The 22,193-nt window shown below is 40.2% G+C and overlaps 1 protein-coding gene across 1 annotated transcript in view; it reads right to left on the reverse strand.

The window, feature by feature from the left end:
- Positions 1-19,309, reverse strand: part of CUNH8orf34 (chromosome unknown C8orf34 homolog) — a 332,018-nt gene extending 312,709 nt beyond the window's left edge. Inside the window, 3 exon segments of the mRNA XM_029222885.1 lie at positions 18,969-19,103; positions 19,105-19,158; positions 19,160-19,309. Of these exon segments, the coding sequence (XP_029078718.1) occupies positions 18,969-19,103; positions 19,105-19,158; positions 19,160-19,309 (339 nt within the window).
- Positions 19,310-22,193: the final 2,884 nt, after the last annotated feature.

A 22,193-nucleotide genomic window follows, 5' to 3' on the forward strand; every position in this document is an offset into this window, starting at 1 on the left:
CTAAGCACACAGATTTTATTAATCAACATTTCATCATAAATTCTCTGATTTTACTATAGAACAATTATTCTTGTCTTCTGCTGAATATACCTAGCCTACTACCTTGAAAATTAAAAATCCTTTTCCTGCCTCCCATACTTTGGCACTTTTATGTTCCAGCTTGGCAAGTCTGGCATGGGGATGAAGAGCAGGGATATTGATATAAAATACCTGGGTTTGCATCCTAGCTCCTCTATGTGATTGATGTATGACCTTAAGCAAGTTAACCTCTCTTTGCTTCAATACCCTTATCATTAAAATGGAGCTAACAAAATTCCCACATAGGATTGTTGTGAGAATCAAATAAGATATATCCTGGTGCTTAGAATAGTGACTGACACATAGTAATTGTGGTTAGATGTCAGCTTATTATGACCTCAATCCAAGTTCTTTAAATTCAGAAGGATGTAAGTGCTCTGGAACAAGAAACCTTTAACTGATTAAAAGTATAGTGCATTATTTTTTCTCATTTCTAGATCTTCAGCTTCCTCTTAATCAAGAACATCCAATTTTGCAGTTTTTTAAAGATAATCATTTTTTGATAGAAAATATATCAGCAAAATAAAGGTAGAATTATTCTACTTTTTCCATGTCATCTGCTAAAATCTCACCATCTGCTCCCACCATGACATTATTAGAACCTGTACTTCCAATCTTTCAAAATATATGCAGAGAGAGAGAGAGAACAATACCTTTGGCTAGGTGGAAATAATAGTGATGTCTACACATAGTAACTGAATCAATTTCCTTGTCAAAGTATTTTTCTGTATTTCAGCAACCAGTTTTAGCCAATTAATCTAATAGTGACCAGCAACAGCAAAGGGTAAATTGTACACAGTAAACTCATACTGGCGTCCACTGAGCATTGTTTCTCTTCCTTAGTACTCAGTGTTCTTTATTATACCACGCTTAACCATAAACCTTAGAATTTTAATATTAACCAATTAATCTTCTCTCCTTTCATTTAACAAGTAAAGTGATACACTGGCAACAAAAGCACGGAGCCAGAAGCAGAGGCCAGCTCCACAGATGACACATTCATTCCAAACATGATGTTGGGGCCACTCAGCAAATCTCCTAGAATTGATACAAACAGCAATACATTTGGATGTAGAATACTAAACTGGCAAAAGTCATTGAATATATGTTCTTCTGATCCATTGCTTTTGCTGATATCTGTTCCCTCTGTAATTAAGGAACCCATTAAAACTTCAAAGAAATGGGCTGAGAAGTCTAAATTGATGTTGACTTGAGATGCAAACAAAATTTTAAATTAATAGTTTCAGAAAGCAGAATTTGAACAATTTCTGTCTGTAAAGATTTAGCTTTAGTTCAAGTTATAAAAATGGTAAAACCTCCCATCCTATTGTATCTGCTGGGAAAGGGCACTGTGGTTAAGTATCTCCTTATAAGTAGGACACACATCTGAATGGCAGACTGCTTAAAATACACCCATATCGATCCCAAAGTCTAGTATGTTGCTTTTAGTAAAACAGAAATACACCGGCCACCCTACTGGAAAAGCTACACAGCTTCATTTAGACTGCCTAATGATATAAACCTGGATTCCTTCATTCAGTAGTCTTCCAGCATATAGTTACTGCCAGAAAATTCTCTTGGGCACACTGCTGCAAAGTATTTATGGAGATACTGATGGCCATAGAAAGGATATGACCATAGAAAGAATCGGGATAGGCTCGGTGGAGGCAAGGGGAGGAGAGGTGAGGGAGTTTTTTCCTAATTTCTTCCCAGAAAGGTGCTCTGCTGCACACTCTACAACTTGAAGCACAAATTTAATGTGATAACTTAGAAGCTTCATCACCCTCTTATCGCAGGTGTAGATGTATATATTAGATCTAAAACCGTGAAGAAATCTTCCAGACACAAATATATTTCCTCTCAGTAGGCAGCTTAAGAGGAATGTGCATTTTTAGTAATATTGAAAACTATAAACTTCAATATTAACACTGGAAGGAAAGTTTCATGATGGGGAAAGGTCTGAACCACAAAAGCAAGACATAGACCTCTGGAGCAACTCATGATAATCACAGCCACTGCCACATGGGTGTGAAGTAGGAGATGAAAGGATGGAGGGATGGAAGACATAATTTCATGGTTAACTCTTACCCAAATTTAGGCAAAAGTTTCTCTCCTTAATATGTTCCATACAGTACTGTTGAAATAGGTTCAGAATTTTCAGTAACATTTTTACTAAAGATTATGAAGTAAGAAAACCATGAACACAGTCATGATAATGATCTCAGATAATTTTACTTTCAAGTGTGCACTGGACCAAGGATGACAGCTACATCTTGCCTGTCTTTTGCATTTCCTAGTTCTTGGCCCAGTGCCGTCCTTAACCTCTGCTGCACTGAATAGCTTCATAGATATCCAGACCCAATGTCTGGTCGAAAGGGAAAGATAATACTCTTCTTCTAATCACTAGAGTCATCCTCTCATTTTCTAATTCTTGTCTAATGAGGCCTTCTTTCCCAGGAAGGTGGAACTGGAAACAAATCCAAATGGCAAGGATGGAGACATATCAGAAGACATGATATGAAGTGAAAGTCGAAAATTCAGAATTGTCAGCAAATCGAAATTTGAATCCATAGAAGTGGATGAGCTCTAGGACTAAGCCCTGAGAGTATTCAACATTTAAAGAGGAGGTGGAGGTGGAAGAGTTCCCAAAGGAGACAGAGAAGAAATGGCTTAAAGAGGCAGAAGGAAAACTAGGAGAGGATGGTGTTACAGGAGCCCAGGGAAAACAGCATCTCACTGCGTGGAATAGTTGGAAGGCCAGGGAGAATGGGAAAAGGAGATACCTCTGAAGCTAAGGCAATGCTGTCCAATTACATATTCTGCAATAATGGCAATAATCTATGTCTGCTGTGGTCAATTCAGCAGCCACATGTTACTACTGAGCTGTTAAAATACGGCTAGTGAGAATGAGGACGGAAGTTTTAATTTCATTTCATTTAGTTTAAACAGTCACATGTGGCTAGTGGCTGCTGTATTGGACAGTGTGGAGAGTCTAAGCAGATAGAGGGCAAACTAGCCTAGTAGCTAAAAGTATGAGCTTTGATCATCAAAAAGACAAGAGATCACAAGTGTTGGTGAGGATGTGAAGAAAAGGGAACGCTTGTACACTGTTGGTGGGAATGTAAACTGGTACAGCCAGTATGGAAACAGTATGGACATTCCTCAAAATATTAAAAGTAGAACTACCATACAATCCAGTAATCCCACTTCTGAGTATATATCCAAAAGAAATGAAAACAGGATCTCAAAGAGATATCTGCGCTCCCACGTTCACTGCAGCATCATTCACAATAGCCAAGATATGGGAACAACCTAAATATCTGTCCATGGACGAAAGGATACAGAAGACGTGGTGTACACACGCACACACACACACACACACACACACACACGCACGGACGTTATTCAGTCATGAGAAAAGGAAATCATGCCATTCGCCACAACATGGATGCACCTTGAAGGCATGATGCTAAGTGAAATAAGTCAGAGAAAGACAAATACTGTATGATATCACTTATATGTGGAATCTAAAAAAGCCAGACTCATAGAAACAGAGAGTAGAATGGTGGCTGCCAGAAGAAGGGACATGGAGGATTGGGGAGACACTGATCAAAGAGTTATAAACTTCCAGTCGTAAGATGAACAAGTTCTGGGATTCTAATGTGCAGCGTGATGATCATAGTTAATAACATTGTATCATATACTTGAAAGTTGCTGAGAGAGTAGATCTTAAATGTTCTTACCACAAAAAAGAAGTAGTAATTATGTAACATGATAGAGGTGTTAGCTAACACTATGGTAGTAATCACTTTACAATATATAAAAGTGTATAAAACCAACACTTTGTGTACCTTAAACTTACACAATATTATATGTCAATTATATCTCAATAAAGCTGAAAATATTTTAAAAATGAAAAAATTTAAAAGTATAAGCTTTGGACTCAGACATATCCCAGGTTCACATCATCTCCCCCACTTATGCTCTGTATATTTGGGGAAAGTTATGTCAACACTAGAGAGCTAAGATTCTTCACATGGGAAACAGGCATGATAAAACAATAGCGTTGTTAAAAGCATAAAACAACATAATACAGTACTGACTACACATGAAATGCAGGGATTTGGTGGATTAATTAGAGCCTGGTTAGTTAACCCAAAAAGGCCCTCTGGAAGATTTAAACTTAGAGCGGGGCTTTTCAATACAGATTCATGAAGTTTATTGTTTTCTCTTTGGAGAGAATCATAGCCTAATCTTCCTCCTTCAGATAATGCAACAATTAAACTAGCCAAGGTAGTCAAGCTTTTTGTTGCATTTCTTATTATGCTGAAAAAATGCTGAAGTATTCTTTCATTAACCTATTCTTGTACTAAAAAACTGAAATCCTTCACACTTTAGTTCATGATAGTTTCTTCTACCATTCTTAATTGTAATTCCGTCACCTCAAAGCCTTCTTTTCGCTAGGATAACTTATCTTACTAGCTTCCATCTTTTTGCTTACACTTTTTACCTAATTTATTAATATTGACCCTCAGGTGGAATTTAGCCTCAAGGCATAATTTGACACTCAAAAAGGAGTCAAAGATTTTTCCCAAAAACATCTGCTGAAGCAAGGACATGTGTTGTAAATTTTGATTGCTTTGAATTGAATTCTTCCGAGCCTGGGTTTCAATCCTGAGTTTCCTTCCAAATTGTCACACATATAAAATATTTGCTGAGCTCACCAATGTCTTAAGTATATCTATCCACCAAGTTGTACAACTGAATTCAGTTAGTGTGGCATAAAGTGGTTTTTTATGTCAATGAAATAGCAATGTATACAACAAGCCCCAGTTAGAACCAAGACATCTGGGACCTGCATTCATCCAATCTAAAAAAGCTTATTAACAGTTTTGCTGCCTTGACAGCCACGGAGCCAAATAAAGATAAAAACACACTATGTTGGAAGCAGAAAATTATCCTAATCAAAATGTCACTTCTGAAAATATCTTTTTTTAAATGCCAATACTGTAAACAGAAATTTCCACAGTGACAATTAAACATAATTAAATGCTAGATTTCTCTTCATGTTTCTTTCATTCTCTACAACTTATTTTTCTGAACTGAAACTCAATTTCTCTTTCAAGTACATCTTGTTCCTGTCAGGGAAAAATGCAGCTAATATTTTTTAATTTTATGAAGTACATTTAAAGGCATATTGGACCATATTTAAAAATCTCAAAGGCTCTGAAGGTATTTTCTCTAACCATAGAGCCTCGAATTAATATACAACAAGACAAAGGGTGAGGTGTAGACATATGCACCCATGAGGATCAGAAGGTACGCTGGCACAGCTGTATCTAAGACAGTAATTTGCTTTTTCTTAGTTTCTAGAAAGTGGCCTACACTGGTCAGTTTTTGGGGTTTTTTTTGGATTTTTAATATGTGTTTCTTTGTTTAAACAGGAATCAGTGACATGTGGAAGGAATCAGATAATGCTGCAAAGAGAAATGAAGGGAAGGTCCAAGCCATGGAAGCAATGGAAGGAAAGAAAATAGATGAACTTGGATAGTCTCATCCACCAGAGGGCAGACAGCAGAAGCAAGAAGAACTACAATCCTGCAGCCTTTGGAACAAAAACCACATTCACAGAAAGATAGACAAGATGAAAAGGCAGAGGGCTATATACCAGATGAAGGAACAAGATAAAACCCCCAGAAAAACAACTAAATGAAGTGGAGATAGGCAACCTTCCAGAAAAAGAAATCAGGATAATGATAGTGAAGATGATCCAGGAACTCGGAAAAAGAATGGAGGCAAAAATCGAGAAGATGCAAGAAATGTTTAACAAAGACCTAGAAGAATTAAAGAACAAACAAACAGAGATAAACAATACAATAACTGAAATGAAAACTACACTAGAAGGAATCAATAGCAGAATAACTGAGGCAGAAGAACGGATAAGTGACCTGGAAGACAGAATGGTGGAATTCACTGCCGTGGAACAGAATAAAGAAAAAAGAATGAAAAGAAATGAAGACAGCCTAAGAGACCTCTGGAACAACATTAAATGCAACCACATTTGCATCATAGGGGTCCCAGAAGGAGAAGAGAGAGAGAAAGAACCCGAGAAAATAGTTGAAGAGATTATAGTGGAAAACTTCCCTAACATAGGAAAGGAAATAGCCACCCAAGTCCAGGAAGCACACAGAGTCCCAGGCAGGATAAGACCAAGGAGAAACACACCGAAACACATAGTAATCAAATTGACGAAAATTAAAGACAAAGAAAAATTACTGACAGCAACAAGGGAAAAACGACAATAACATACAAGAGAACTCCCGTAAGTTTAACAGCTGATTTCTCAGCAGAAACTCTACAAGCCAGAAGGGAGTGGCATGATATATTTAAAGTGATGACAGGGAAGAACCTACAACCAATATTACACTACCCGGCTTGGATCTGATTCAGATTCAACAGAGAAATCAAAAGCTTTACGGACAAGCAAAAGCTAAGAGAATTCAGCACCACCAAAACAGCTCTACAACAAATGCTAAAGGAACTTCTCTAAGTGGGAAACACAAGACAAGAAAGGGACCTACAAAAACAAACCCAAAACAATTAAGAAAATGGAATGGTCATAGGAACATATGTATCAATAATTACCTTAAATGTGAATGGATTAAATGCTCCAACCAAAAGACACAGGCTCACTGAATGGATACAAAAACATGACCCATATATATGCTGTCTACAAGAGACCCACTTCAGACCTGGGGACACATACAGACTGGAAGTGAGGGGATGGAAAAAGATATTCCATGCAAATGGAAATCAAAAGAAAGCTGGAGTAGCAATACTCATGTCAGATAAAATAGACAATAAAATAAAGAATGTTACCAGAGACAAGGAAGGACACTACATAATGATCAAAGGATTGGTCCAAGAAGAAGATATAACAATTATCAATATATAGGCATCCAACATAGGAGCACCTCAATACATAAGACAACTGCTAACACTTATAAAAGAGGAAATCGACAGTAACACAGTAATAGCAGGGGACTTTAACACCTCACTTACACGAAAGGACAGATCATCTAAACAGAAAATTAATAAGGAAACACAAGCTCTAAAAAACACAATAGACTAGACAGATGTAATTGATATTTATAGGATCCAAAAACAGCAGATTACACTTTCTTCTCAAGTGCAAATGGAAATTCTCCAGGATAGATCACATCTTCAGTCACAAATCAAGCCTCAGTAAATTTAGGAAAACTGAAATCATATCAAGCATCTTTTCTGACCACAACGCTATGAGATTAGAAATCAATTACAGGGGAAAAAATGTAAAAAACACAAACATATGGAGGCTAAACTATATGTTACTAAATAACCAAGAGATCACTGAAGAAATCAAAGAAGAAATCAAAATATACCTAGAGACAAGTGACAATGAAAACACGACAATCCAAAACCTATGGGATGCAGCAAAAGCAGTTCTAAGAGGGAAGTTTATAGCAATACAATCCTACCTCAAGAAACAAGAAAAATCTCAAATAACCAATCTAACCTTACACCTAAAGGAACTAGAGAAAGAAGAACAAACAAAACCCAAAGTTAGTAGAAGGAAAGAAATCATAAAGATCAGAGCAGAAATAAATGAAATAGAAACAAAGAACACAATAGCAAAGATTAATAAAACTAAAAGCTGGTTCTTTGAGAAGATAAACAAAATTGATAAACCATTAGCCAGACTCATCAAGAAAAAGAGGGAGAGGACTCAAATCAATAAAATTAGAAATGAAAAAGGATAAGTTACAACAGACACCACAGAAATACAGAGCATCCTAAGAGACTACTACAGGCAACACTATGCCAATAAAATGGACAACCTGGAAGAAATGGACAAATTCTTAGAAAGCTGTAACCTTCCAAGACTGAACCAGGAAGAAATAGAAAATATGAACAGACCAATCACAAGTAATGAAATTGAAACTGTGATTAAAAATCTTCCAACAGGGCTTCCCTGGTGGCACAGTGGTTGAGAGTCCGCCTGCCAATGCAGGGGACACAGGTTCATGCCCCGGACCGGGAAGATCCCACGTGCCACAGAGCAGCTGGGCCCGTGAGCCATGGCCGCTGAGCCTGCGCGTCCAGAGCCTGTGCTCCGCAATGGGAGAGGCCAGAACAGTGAGAGCCCCACGTACCACAAAAAAAAAAAAAATCTTCCAACAAACAAAAGTCAGGACCAGATGGTTTCACAGGTGAATTCTATCAAACATTTACAGAAGAGCTAACACCCATCCTTCTCAAACTCTTCCAAAAAACTGCAGAGGAAGGAACACTCCCAAACTCATTCTACAAGGCCACTACCACCCTGATACCAAAACCAGACAAAGATGTCACAAAAAAAGAAAGTTACAGACCATTATCACTAATGAATATAGATGCAAAAATCCTCAACAAAATACTAGCAAACAGCATCCAACAACACATTAAAAGGATCATACACCATGATCAAGTGGGACTTATCCCAGGGATGCAAGGATTCTTCAATATACACAAACCAATCAATGTGATACACCATATTAAGAAATTGAAGAATAAAAACCATATGATCATCTGATTAGATGCAGAAGAAGCTTTTGACAAAATTCAACACCCATTTATGATAAAAACTCTCCAGAAAGTGGGCATAGAGGGAACCTACCTCAACATAATAAAGGCCATATATGACAAACCCACAGCAAACATCATTCTCAATGGTGAAAAACTGAAAGCATTTCCTCTAAGATCAGGAACAAGACAAGGATGTCCACTCTCGCCACTATTATTCAACATAGTTTTGGAAGTCCTGGCCACGGCAATCAGAGAAGAAAAAGAAATAAAAGGAATACAAATTGGAAAAGAAGAAGTAAAACTGTCACTGTTTGCAGATTACATGATATTGTACATAGAGACTCCTAAATATGCCACCAGAAAACTACTAGAGCTAATCAATGAATTTGGTAAAGTAGCAGGATACAAAATTAATGCACAGAAATCTCTTGCATTCCTATACACTAATGATGAAAAATCTGAAAGAGAAATTAAGGAAACACTCCCATTTACCACTGCAACAAAAAGAATAAAATACCTAGGAATAAACCTACTTAAGGAGACAAAAGACCTGTATGCAGAAAACCAGAAGACACTGATGAAAGAAATTAAGGATGATACAAACAGATGGAGAGATATACCATGTTCTTGGATTGGAAGAATCAACATTGTGAAAATGACTATACTACCTAAAGCAATCTACAGATTCAATGCAATCCCTATCAAACTACCAATGGCATTTTTCACAGAACTAGAACAAAAAATTTCACAGTTTGTATGGAAACACAAAAGACCCCGAATAGCCAAAGCAATCTTGAGAAAGAAAAACGGAGCTGGAGGAATCAGGCTCCCAGATTTCAGACTATACTACAAAGCTACAGTAATCAAGACAGTATGGTACTGGCACAAAAACAGAAATATAGATCAATGGAACAGGATAGAAAGCCCAGAGATAAACCCATGCACATATGGTCACCTTATCTTTGATAAAGGAGGCAAGAATATACAATGAAGAAAAGACAGCCTCTTCAATAAGTGGTGCTGGGAAAACTGTACAGCTACATGTAAAAGAATGAAATTAGAACAATCCCTAACGCCATTCACAAAAAATAAACTCAAAATGGATTAGAGACCTAAATGTAAGACTGGACACTATCAAACTCTTAGAGGAAAACATAGGAAGAACACTCTTTGACATAAATCACAGCAAGATCTTTTTTGATCCACCTCCTAGAGTAATGGAAACAAAAACAAAAATAAACAAATGGGACCTAATGAAACTTAAAAGCTTTTGCAAAGCAAAGGAAACTATAAGCAAGATGAAAAGACAACCCTCAGACTGGGAGAAAATCTTTGCAAATGAATCAATGGATAAAGGATTAGTCTCCAAAATATATAAACAGCTTATGCAGCTCAATACTAAAAAAACAAACAATCCAATCAAAAAATGGTCAGGGGCTTCGCTGGTGGCACAGTGGTTAAGAATCCCCCTGCCAATGCGGGGGGACACAGGTTCGAGCCCTGGTCCGGGAAGATCCCACATGCCACGGAGCAAATAAGCCGGTGTGCCACAGCTACTGAGTCTGCACTCTAGAACCCAAGAGCCACAACTACGGAAGCCCGGAAGCCCACGCACCTAGAGCCTGTGCTCCACAACAAGAGAAGCCACCGCAATGGAAGCCGGCACACCGCAACAAAGAGTAGCCCCAGCTCCCTGCAACTAGAGAAAGCCCGCGTGCAGCAACGAAGACCCAACGTAGCCATAAATAAATAAATAAATAATAGACGGTCTGATTCTTGCCACCAGGAATGGACTGGGTTTAGGATTGACAGTTAAAGTAATGCTGGGGACTTCCCTGGTGGTTCAGTGGTTAAGAATCCGCCTGCCAATGCAGGGGACACAGGTTCAAGCCCTGGTCCAGGAGGATCCCACATGCCTTGGTGCAACTAAGCCCGTGCGTCACAACTACTGAGCCTGCACTCTAGAGCCCACGAGCCACAACTACTGAAGCCTGTGGGCCTAGAGCCCGTGCTCTACAGTAAGAGAAGCCGCCACACTGAGTAGCCCGCCCACTGCAACAAAGAGTAGCCCCCTTCACCGCAACTAGAGAAACATGCGCAGCAGAGAAGACCCAATGCAGCCAAAATAAATAAATACATAAAAATTTAATATTTACTTCTAGATACAAGACGTGACATAATATATGAACTGATACCTATTGTCTGCAGATTACTGATGCACACACATCCTTCACTGTGGAACGGTCCTCTCTCCCTCTGGATAGACTGTGCTGTGCTATTGGGAGTGCACAGAAAAATGGTATAGAAAGCGGAGGCCCTATTCAGACCAGTCACACACATCAGTCCACTTTTTTTTTGACTGCATGGCATGTGGCATCTTATTTCCCTGACCAGGGATCGAACCTGTGGCTCCTGCATTGGAAGCTCGGAGACTTAACTACTGGATCACCAGGGAAGTCCCAGTCCACTTTTTTATCCTATGCATTTTAGTGCTGTGAAATTCCCTCTCCCCACTGCTTGAGCTGTGTCTCACAAATTTTGACACACCTTCCTTTTCATTGTTAGATGGGTTTTTATTTCCTTGTGATTTCTTCTTTGACAAGTAGATTATGTAGAAGTGTGTTGCACCATTTCCCAGTGTTTTGGGAATCTTCCTGTGTTCCTTCTATTACTGATTTCTAGTTTCATCCCACTGTGTGGGAGAAAACACCTTGTATGTTTTCCATTGAGGATTGTTTTGTGGTTCAGGGAATGGTCTATCTCTGTATGCATTCCATGCCACTTGAAAGGAATGTGCATTCTGATACTGTTGCATGGAGTGGTCTACAAATGTCAACTAGACCCTGTTGTCTGATGTGCTGTTGAGTTCTTCTATGGTGTTTCTGAATTTCTGCCTAATTGTTCTCTCAATTGTCAAGAGAGGGGTTTTGAAGTCTTGAACTATAATTACAGATTTGTCTATTTCTCTTCTTAGTTCTATCAGTTTCTGCTTCACACGTCCTGCAGCTCTGCTGCTCAGTGCATACACACTCAGGATTGCTCTTTTTCTTGGTGGGTTGACCCTTCTATTATTACAAAATGACAATTCCTGTCTCGGATAATTTTCTATCCTCTAAAGTCTACTTTATCTGACGTTTACATAGCCACTCCTGCTTTCTTTTGATGTTTGCATAATATTTTTTCCATTCTTTTACTTTTATCCTGCCTGTATCTTTGTATTTGAAGTGAGTTTCTTAGTTGGGTCATCTTTTTTAATCCACTCTGACAATCTCTTTTAACTGGTACACTTAGACCATTGCATTTAATTGAATTAGGGACATATTAGGGCTAAAGTCTGCCATGTTATTTATTTTTTTTCTGTTTGTTCTCTCTGCTTTAGTTTTTTCTTTTTCCTATTCCTGGTGGTTACTTGAACATTTTTTAAATTCCATTTTTATTTATCTACCGTTTTTGAGGGCATCTTTTTGTATAGTTTTTTTAGTGCTTGCTCTAGGTATTACATTATACATATACAATTAGTCAACAGGTATTGTCATTTTATCAGTTCAAGTGAAGTATAGAAACCTTACCTTCTTTGCACCTCTTAACCCTTCCTTGATTATAATACAATTTTCTTAAGTACTTCCTCTACATACTTTTAGAACCTCATCTGACATTGTTATAATTGTGCTTCAATCATGACATAATTTAGAAAATTCAAGAGGAGAAGGAAAACGTATCATATTTACTCATATTTTTGCTCTCTCCATGTTCTTTCTTCCTTCCTGATGTTCTAAACTTCCTTCTTCTTTCATCATTTCCTTTCTGTTTAGAGAACTTCTTTAGCCATACTTTTGGGGAAGGCCTGCTGGTGACAAATTCTCTTGATTCCCCTTTCATTTGTGAAGGATATTTTCTCTAATGGAATCCTAGGTTCTTTTTTTTCAGCACTTGAAAAATATTGTGCCACTTCCCTTGGACCTCCATGGGCTGATGAGAAATACGGTGTCATTCTAATTGCTTTTTCCTCTATGGGTAGAATGTTGCATTTCTCTGGCTGCTTTCAAGATTTTTCTTGTCTTTCTTCCCCAGAAATTTAATTTCGATGTGTCTTGGCACGGATTTCATGGCAGGGGTGGCCTTGTTACCACTGGACCACAAGTCCTGAGTCTTCTCTAGGCCTCTTCTGACACAACCCCAAAGGGGAGGGAGAGGAATGCCTTATTACTGTCAGGGGTGGGAGGAGGCCAGGCTTCTCACATGGTCTTCACTGACATTGGCCTCAGATCGGGGGTAAGAGTGAGGCAACAATGTAAAATCAAATTAAAACCACAATGAGATACCACACAAACCAGTTAGAATGGCTATTATTAAAAAGACAGATGATATCAAGTTTGGGTGAGAATAGTGAACAACTGAAACTCTCACACACAGTTGGTAGGAACGTAAAATTGTACAAGCTTCAAAACTAGTGGCTAATGTCTTAAAAAGTTAAACATACACCTACTATATACTATATGATCCATCCAACCTATTCCAGGTCCCCAAGAGAAACAAAAGTATAAATCCATACAAAATACTAATTCAGCAATAAAAAGAAGTAAACTACTGATACAGGATGCAACATGGGCGAATTGCAAAATAATGATGTCAAGTACAAAGTGATATACACCTTCCCCCCAAAAAAGGAGCATAGAGTGTGATTCTATTTATTCAAAACTCTAGAAATGGAAAACCAACCTTAGTGACAAAAAGGAGATCAGTGGTTGCCTGGGGATGTGGAAGAAGTAAAGAAGGGTAGGAGGGAGGTATTACAAAGAGGCATTCCAGACAGCAGGAAGGAGGACAGGCATATGAGAAGATGTCCCAGCTGAGTCCATGTATTTTAGGTACCTTCCAGGAAATTGCAAACATTTCCACTACATATCATTGACTCTATGACACTCGATCATATGTAGGTGCAAAGGAGATGCCACCACTCATAAACAAACAGAAACAGTATCTCTGTCTCAGCACCCTTTCTTGTGTTCCAGCACTCTTATGCATTTATTGTTTTAATATTTTTGCTGATATTTCAATAAAATTTTGAGAGGGAGTAGAGGAAAATGCATATGCTTAATTAACCAGAATTGTAAATTTTCTTTACTCAGAATTTTAGTTTATTATTCATTGGTTGCCACGTATAAATCATTGATAACAATTCTTAACTACACTCACATAATTTAATGTTTAAAGAAACCCAATGGATGAATTATTTTGTAAATGCTCATTTCCTAGATGTCCTTTTCTATTTTTAATATTTTTAAAAATTTTGAAATAATTTTAAACTTACAGAAAAAGTATGTGAACAACACAAAGGACTCCATATACCCTTCACCTAGAGACCCCATTCAAGTTTCGCCAACTTTTCCAAAAATGTCCTTCATAGCAAAAGTATCAACTCTAGAAACATATTTTGCACTTACTTGTCACGTCTCTTCAGTCTGAGACCTCCCTTGACTTTCATGATCTTAACATTTTTTAAGACTCCAGATAAGCAGAATTTCCCCATCAAGCTTATCAGATATTTTCCCATTATTCAATTCAAGTCATGCATGATGGGCAGAAATATTACAGAAGTGATGCCATGTTGTTTTAAATGCATCCTAAGAGGGGGCACAACACTTGAGTAAAGTAGCGTCTGCCAGGTTTCTTCACTACAGAGTTACTTTTTTCCCTTTTATAATTAACATCTATTTTGTGGAAAGATACTAGAGATTACGTAACATCTCATTCCTCACCCAACTTTCACCCATTAGTTTTAGCATTGATTAATGTTTCTTGCCCGAATTATTACTAAGATGGTTGCCAAGTAGTGATTTTCTAATTCCATCATCCCTTCCAGTTTTATTAATTGGCATTGTACTTATGATAAGGTAAAGCTTTCTCTTCTCCCTATAAATTGAACACATTCATGTATCCCATGAATGTGTGGAATAAAATATTCCTATTTTATACAGTAAGATAATATTACTATCATTCTTTATTTTGCTTCTTAAATTGTCCCAGATTTAGTTAATAGGAGCCTCTTCAAGCTAGCTTCTACGTCCTTTGGACATGTTCCTATCATTCTTTGACCACTTCCTTACTTTTTAGCGTAATAAGATGTTCCAGGTTCATCTTGTGTTTCCCAGTGCCAAGCCTCGAATTAACCATTTCTCCAAGGATGCCTGGTTCCACTTAATGGGGAATATCGTTTACAACACAAATCTGGTTGCTACGGTTGACCATGCATTTGATGGGTCCACCTCATAACATATTTGCCAAATCAGTTACCACAAACGCAGACTATGTGAGTAGAGGCACTAAACACAGAAGGTTGTAAAGTGACTCCATTCTACTTGGAGTGGGTCAGACCACATTTGGGAAAATGCAGTGAACTTAGTTTGCCACATCTTCAATAGACAGAGATTTAAAAATTCTATGGAGATTGTATGAAGACCGCATTATTCTGCTTTTTAAAAACTGTAGTATAGTTGATTTATAATGTATTAGTTTCAGGTATACAGCAAAGTGATTCATATATATTTATCAAGATATAATCTTTTTCAGATTCTTTTCCATTATGGGTTATTATAAGATATTAAGTATAGTTCTCTGTGGTATAACTTTGTTGTTTATCTATTTTCTATATAGTGGTGTGTATCTGTTAATCCCAAACTCCTAACTTATTCCTCCCTCTCCCCCCTTTCCCCTTTGGTAACCATAAATTTGTTTTCTATGTCTGTGGGTCTGTTTCTGTTTTGTAAATAAGTTCATTTGTATCAATTTTTAGATTCCACATATAAGTGATATCATATGGTGCAGGATTTCCCACTCTTGTGAGTGTGACTAGGCCGGAACCAAGACATATGGCCGCCCTGAGCACCATTCCAACCCATAATTTTCAAATAATGATCCTATTTAACAAGATGAGAGAAACTGAAAATTGTATACTTCTTTGTATTAAAAATAATGAATTTATTGAAACGTTTCACATCATATAACCTCTTGAGAATTAAGTTAAACTGCTTACAATATAAACAAAGTAGATGGCTTGATCCTAATAAGCAACAGAATTTCTGATCACCAAGTTGTTTGACTGTTAGGTGCCTAGCCCTAGGCTTTGAGATCAGTCTTACGTTTGCCCCATGTATCTTACCTACGTATGTTGCAAAAATATTCTACTTTGGTGGCAGCCAAACCATTTCACGTCTTGCCAGTTAAGTGAGGAGCTATGTGTGAAATCTATATTAAGATTATAGTTCTAACTTATTGTAGCAACATCAAGCATTCGTTATAGATTGATGCCAGACTGCTAACTACTTGCCTGCCCTGAGCAAGCCAATGAGAGCACTAAAAGTATTATATCTTACAAACATTTCAAAGAGTTTGTGGAATCTAAGTCATTATTGCCATTTTCACCTTATAGCTTCATACTATTTAATTAAAATATCATTACCCAAGACTCTAATGCAACGATTTCTAGGCATGGTTTTGTAATGCCTCAAAATATCTTCAAACATAGTTAAAGGTAGTATAAATGTATACTTCTAAATCACCTGGAAGCAAGATTAATTTCACTCTAAAGTAGTTTTTGAAACACCATATTGTGTGCAGCACTCTAATAAGCTTCTCAAATGATAAAATGTTAGAAATAAATAAACTAAGTAAGAAATAAACTAAACTAAGTAAACTGTACAGGTTTTAAAAAAAATGAGATGTAAGTATCCTCAATACCAGTATATGTTACCTTTGCTACTGTTTGGGCCGGGGCACGAACCCATGTCCCCTGCATTGGCAGGCGGACTCTCAACCACTGCGCCACCAGGGAAGCCCTTTGCTACTGTTTTAAATAACATTCACGTGCTCTCTTTAAAGTGCCTCGCTTCAGTGAGTTTTCTTAAAACAGACCTAGCTAACAAAATCTGTAAAGGGAACATATTGTCAGGTCTTATATATTTTCAAAACTAAAGTAAAGCTATGTCACTAATGCCAGTGCTTCAGCACGAAAAAAAATCACTACAAAGCACAGATAATAAAACTTGGTACCACCTATTTCAATTTGTAATTGGTAAATGGAGATTTTAGCTTATGTCACTGTTTCTTACAATGTGGCCCAGGAATTAAATATGTGACCATCATTTGTGCTACTTCTTACTAAATTCAGGTTCCTAGGCTTCTCTTCTGATCTCTTGAAGCAATTTTTATGAGAACTATTAACCAAAGGCCTGGGAGCTTTGAGGAGAATGATAGATCAATATGTCCATTTTATACTAGTTCCACTGGCTTTCAAGTATGAGGAGACTTGCCAGTTTTGTAAAGTACATGTAATTCTACTCTCAAAACGAAGCTCTCTCATGATCAAAACTGTTGCATAAGGACTTGATTTCAGTAGAAGAGAACTTATCCATTTTCTCCCTTTAATTATTTAAAGTGCACATCAACCCTTAAAAACTAACTACTCATCACTGCAATCCAAGCTAGTGGGGATGTATGTAATATGTTACCCCCCAAAAATGAATAAAATACAAAGCATATACTTTTGTCCTTGTTTGTTTTTTAGTGAGGAGGTCTAATGATTTTATGAAACAATTCTGCCATCCCTTAAGATTCAGCAGTGGAACTGAAAAAGTGAGCATTTAAAACCAAGTTGGATTTATTTCCTAATTATGTATATAGAAAGTTTACATACATTCCAAACTCTATTACTGTCACTTGGAGAGAATCTTGGGAATTATAAAAGTCAGCAAATGAGAACAGCATCTATTAAAAACAATTCATGTATTCTCCCTAGGAAAATGTACTTATATTCTAGAGAAGAAACCCTCTAAATGTATTTATTTTATGTTTCTTTTGATACAATTAACACACTGCCACAGAGGGTTATTATATTTCTCCTTTAAATACAGTGTATAGTCTCTAATCTTTACACTAAAGGCAAAGAAAGGAATTCTAGTAGCTCCAGCAATTCTACTCTGCTTTTGTATATGCACTTCCTTTGCTAACACTTTTCGCAAAAACAAGAATCAAGACATATATTGTAGGACTATATGACTATACAACAGTGATTCTCAGTTGAAATAATGGTCATCTCTCCCAAGACAGTACATGGTTAACTTAAAAGTTGGTCAGAAAAACAAGGGATTTTGCAAATCTTGGTTATGTGAAACCCGTTACGATCACACCCTTGTCCGCTCCCTTTTTGTGCTGGGACATTAATTCGCAGTCTTATTTTCTCTGCAATTATCATTCTCCTCTCTTCAGTCCTGGAGAAGGTGTTCCATCCTCTGCTATCTCTTTCCTCCTGCCTCGTTTCAGCCTTAAGACACCGCGGTCATGTAAACGCCCAAGTATGACCACAACGGATTTTTTTGGCGGGGGGGGGGGGGGCGGGGATCTCGACCCTCCCACGTCCTCTCGCAGCGGGTCCGTGCCCAGCTGGACGGTTGGACAGGAAAGGAGGGGACCGTGGGCGTCCCTCCCCGCTGGCCTCTGCAGCTGCCCAGCGCCCTGGCAACCGGAGGGACGCTTTGCCGGTGCCTGGTTTCAGTCCCCCGTTCTCATTTTCTCCTGTTCTCCCACTTTTCCATTCTTCTACTGTATTTTTGTCATCAATTCTTTGATGGCGAGAGAAAACAGCTCAGAGCTGTCTCCTTCCCATAAATACGCGTGTGCTTTTCCCGAACCTTTCTCTGCCCCCTCTCTCCCCCTAACACAGGTAGGGGGGCCGCAAGGCAAAGGATTCTCCTTTCATCCAGAGACCAATGTCAGCGCCTCAGCTTGGCAATTTCATTCCACACGCCCGCACCTACCGAAGCCTACTTCCTACCAGTTCAGTTTTCTCCCAGGTAACCTTATTCCATCCCATTGCTAAGCACTTCCTCCACCTTTTACGGGTTCTACTACTGCCTACGTTTGGGGAAAAACGCGCAAGACAGTGTGAATTCCAGGAAGAAAGTGAGCGTGTGTAAGGCTGAGTGTGTGCATCCGTCTGTCTCAGCCCGTCCGGGCCCCGTGCATGTGGTTGCAAGGTGCAAGACAGTCAGACACCTCAAACTTGCCATGCCAGGATAAGGCTTGTCCCTCCAGAGCTTACCTGTCCGCGCCCAAGTAACCGAAGAACCGCCCGCGCGGCCGCGTTCCAGGACACCTGGCCCGGACAGAGAGAGAGAACTGGGGCCACAGGGGCGTCCCTCCCGCGCATCTCTTCTGTCTCCCTCCTTCCCTCCGGGGTGTCCTGAACCCCCCAAAGACAAACGGGACCGCCCGCACCTGCAGCGCCTTACCTCAAACAGGGGACCGATCTTGTTCTTCTCCAGGTAAGCCTGGATCCGGGATTGCTGATGAGAGGCCATGGAGAGACCGATGGGCCGCGGAGAGTGCGGGAGACCGCGCGGCCGTGCGCCTCTGCCCGGGGACACCCCTGCTTTCCCCTGGACCCGGGCCGGGACAGGAGCTCGGGAGCCCGGGCTCCCCCGGCGCGGCGCGGCGCGGCGCGGCGAGCTCGGCTCCCGGCGCGGACGTGGGCTGCAGCCGCTGGAGCCGCGAGCGCGTGGGGCGCCGAGAGCCGGAAGCCGGGGCGCGGCGCCGCCAACTCAGACAACTCGGAGGCGAAGGGAGCACTCATTCATCGCGCTCTCCTCCTCCCCGAGCCCCACGGCTCTCCGCCGCGCCCGCGCGGGGGCACCTGGAGCAGAGGTTCCAGGTTCCTTTCTCTCTGGGCTGCAGCGGCGGGAATCAGGGGGCGGGAGGCGAGCCGGGAGGCGCGGCTCTGCCTAGAACGGCGCAGGGGGGCGCCCTCGGGCGGGCCGGGGCCGCGGGGCTCGAACTCGCGGGGAGCGTGCGTGTGCGTGCGTGTCCGCGCCGACGGTGGGTGCCCGCTCTCCCAGGTTACGGGAACACCCGCCCGGGCTTCTCCCCAGTCTCTGCTCGCCCTGCCCGCTGCTCCCTAGCGACAGCGCCGCTCCGAAAGCCAATGGTGAAGGTGCTTCTTTCAAAGTGCACATAAATCTGGCGCTTGTTGGCTACTCCTTGGCAGCTACAAAGGCAGTTCGAAAGGGGGTCGTCCCCACCGCCCCTTCTGAGCCTCTCCTCGCACCTGCTGCGCTGCCCCGCTAGCTCAGGGTCCGAGATGGGGAGAGTTGTAAGAAGGTGCTTGAGTCTGAGGGTCTGCCACGAACATGAAGTTGCCTTCCTTCAGGTGGTCTGGCTTGGCTTGGAGCAAGTCGACGGGAGGAGAATTCAGCCGGAAACTCCCAAGGTGCAGACGCCCAGAGGCTGGGGCAAACCTTTAGCTTTTGACAGGAAGAAGAGATGGAAGCGAGCCAGCCCTCCCTCCCAGTTTGCCTTCCTAATCCTCGTATAATTATGTGGATTACAACCCACACGTAATTATGGCTATATATCTATAGCTACATCTCAAATACTACGCTAGTGCACTTAACGATGTTTCCTATAGATGCTTCCTGAGCTCCTCAGATTTAGCCAGTAACTTTTTATTATGCAGCAGTTTCCGAGGGAAGATCTCCAGACAGCAGAGGTTCCTTCACAAGCTCTTTCTTGTGGAAAAACGAAAAACAAAAAAAAGCAATCATTGAGGCCTCCAGTGATGAGTTCCCTGTCTCCTAACCATGATGTGCTATCAAAATAAAAAGATTTATATTAGTAAACATGAAAGTTAGAATGAAGGGAGCAGTTATCCTAAAGCAGACTGCAACAGAGTAGATTTCCTTTTCTTTCGCCACTTTCTGGATTTCTGTAATTCATAATATCTTTATTGGTGTCAGTGTTTTTTCTTTCTTTTTTTTTTTTGATAAATTTATTTATTTATTTATCTTGGCTGCATTGGGTCTTCATTGCTGTGCGCAGGCTTTCTCTAGTTGTGGCGAGCGGGGGCTACTCTTCGTTGTAGGTTTTGGAGCACGGGTTCTAGGCACACACCCTAGAGCGCAGGCTCAGTAGTTGTGGTGCATGGGCTTAGCTGCTCCGCGGCATGTGGGATCTTCCCGGCCCAGGGCTCAAACCCGTGTCCCCTGCATTGGCAAGCGGATTCTTAACCACTGCGCCACCAGGGAAGTCCCAGTGTTTTTTCATCTGTATTTTAAATGAACTACTTAAGTAGAAACATGCACTAGTTAAGAATGGAATATCCCCAAAAGTACTGTTAATTCTATTTAATAATTCAGATTATTATTCTGCCAGAACACCTAAGAGCATAACCATCACTGATAACCTGAAATAGACATGATTTGGACTGAAAAGATACCCAAGTTAATACTTTTACAATCAGACTCAGGTGATCTGCCCAGGGAGAGCTAAATTGAATAGCAGTGAGGTGCCCAGGGTTCTCACATATTTTCCGTTGTGGATCAAAGGCATACTCACTTATATATATTTATATATAAGTTCAGGAGAGTTCGAAAGGGGGTCGTCAGGAGAAATTAAATATATAGAGTGAATATCAACATTTTTATTTGCTATTAGGTATGGTACACAGCCATCTATGACTCAGCTAAAAAGTCAGGCATTTTTGACACCACACATAGCACTGGAGCATCAGAACAGTACCTTATTCTAAGAGAACTGAGGAAGATGCTTCTTTAAATCAGACTATTAACCTACTTATTAAGCCTTCACCATACTCAGAGCACTGCATCTAGGGCCTTGAATGGAAAAGACAAAGCTTTGCTGGCAAAATACTTAAGCAGTAAAGGGAAGATCATGAAGATATATACATTTATGTATATACGTATATCAAAACACTGGACATCCCCAAATTACATTTTTAAAATTCAGGAAACATTTCAGAAGTTTTTCAAGGCCTACCTTAAATACCATCTCCTCCACAAAGCATTTCTTCGTTCTTTCCATTTAACCCCAAACCTGACTTCATTACTAAAATAAATATTTATTGCACAGGCTCTCCGTGGCAGACATTACGTTAGGAGTGACGATTCAAAGGTGAAGGGCCTTGTCTTTGTTCTCAGGTGTTCAGTCTTTTTGAGGCAATTGGTATATACACGAATAATGACATTATAATGCATGGTGCTAACATAGATAAATAAAACATGCTGTGTGCATACCGAAGGATGAAAAAATAACCTGTGCCCGAATAATCAAGGAATACTCCATGAAGGAGATTGTGTTTGAGCAAACTGTCAAAGGAAGAGTAAAATTTTAAAGTTTTCCAGATAGCATTGGTGGAGTGAGGATGGGGATAACGTTGCAGGCTTCGGCATTTAAAAAATAGCATATGCTGGGCTTCCCTGATGGTGCAGTGGTTGAGAGTCCGCCCGCCGATGCAGGGGACGCGGGTTCATGCCCCGGTCTGGGAGGATCCTGCATGCCGCGGAGCGGCTGGGCCCGTGAGCCATGGCCGCTGAGCCTGCGCATCCAGAGCCTGTGCTCCGCGACGGGAGGGGCCACAACAGTGAGAGGCCCGCGTACCGCAAAAAAAAAAAAAAAAAAAAAAAAAGCATATGCAAAGGCACAGAGGCACAAAACAGCCTGGT

This window comes from Monodon monoceros, unplaced genomic scaffold, assembly GCF_005190385.1.
Source record: "Monodon monoceros isolate NGI ecotype Baffin Bay Population unplaced genomic scaffold, NGI_Narwhal_1 Super_Scaffold_14, whole genome shotgun sequence".
NCBI classification, from domain to species: domain Eukaryota; kingdom Metazoa; phylum Chordata; class Mammalia; order Artiodactyla; family Monodontidae; genus Monodon; species Monodon monoceros.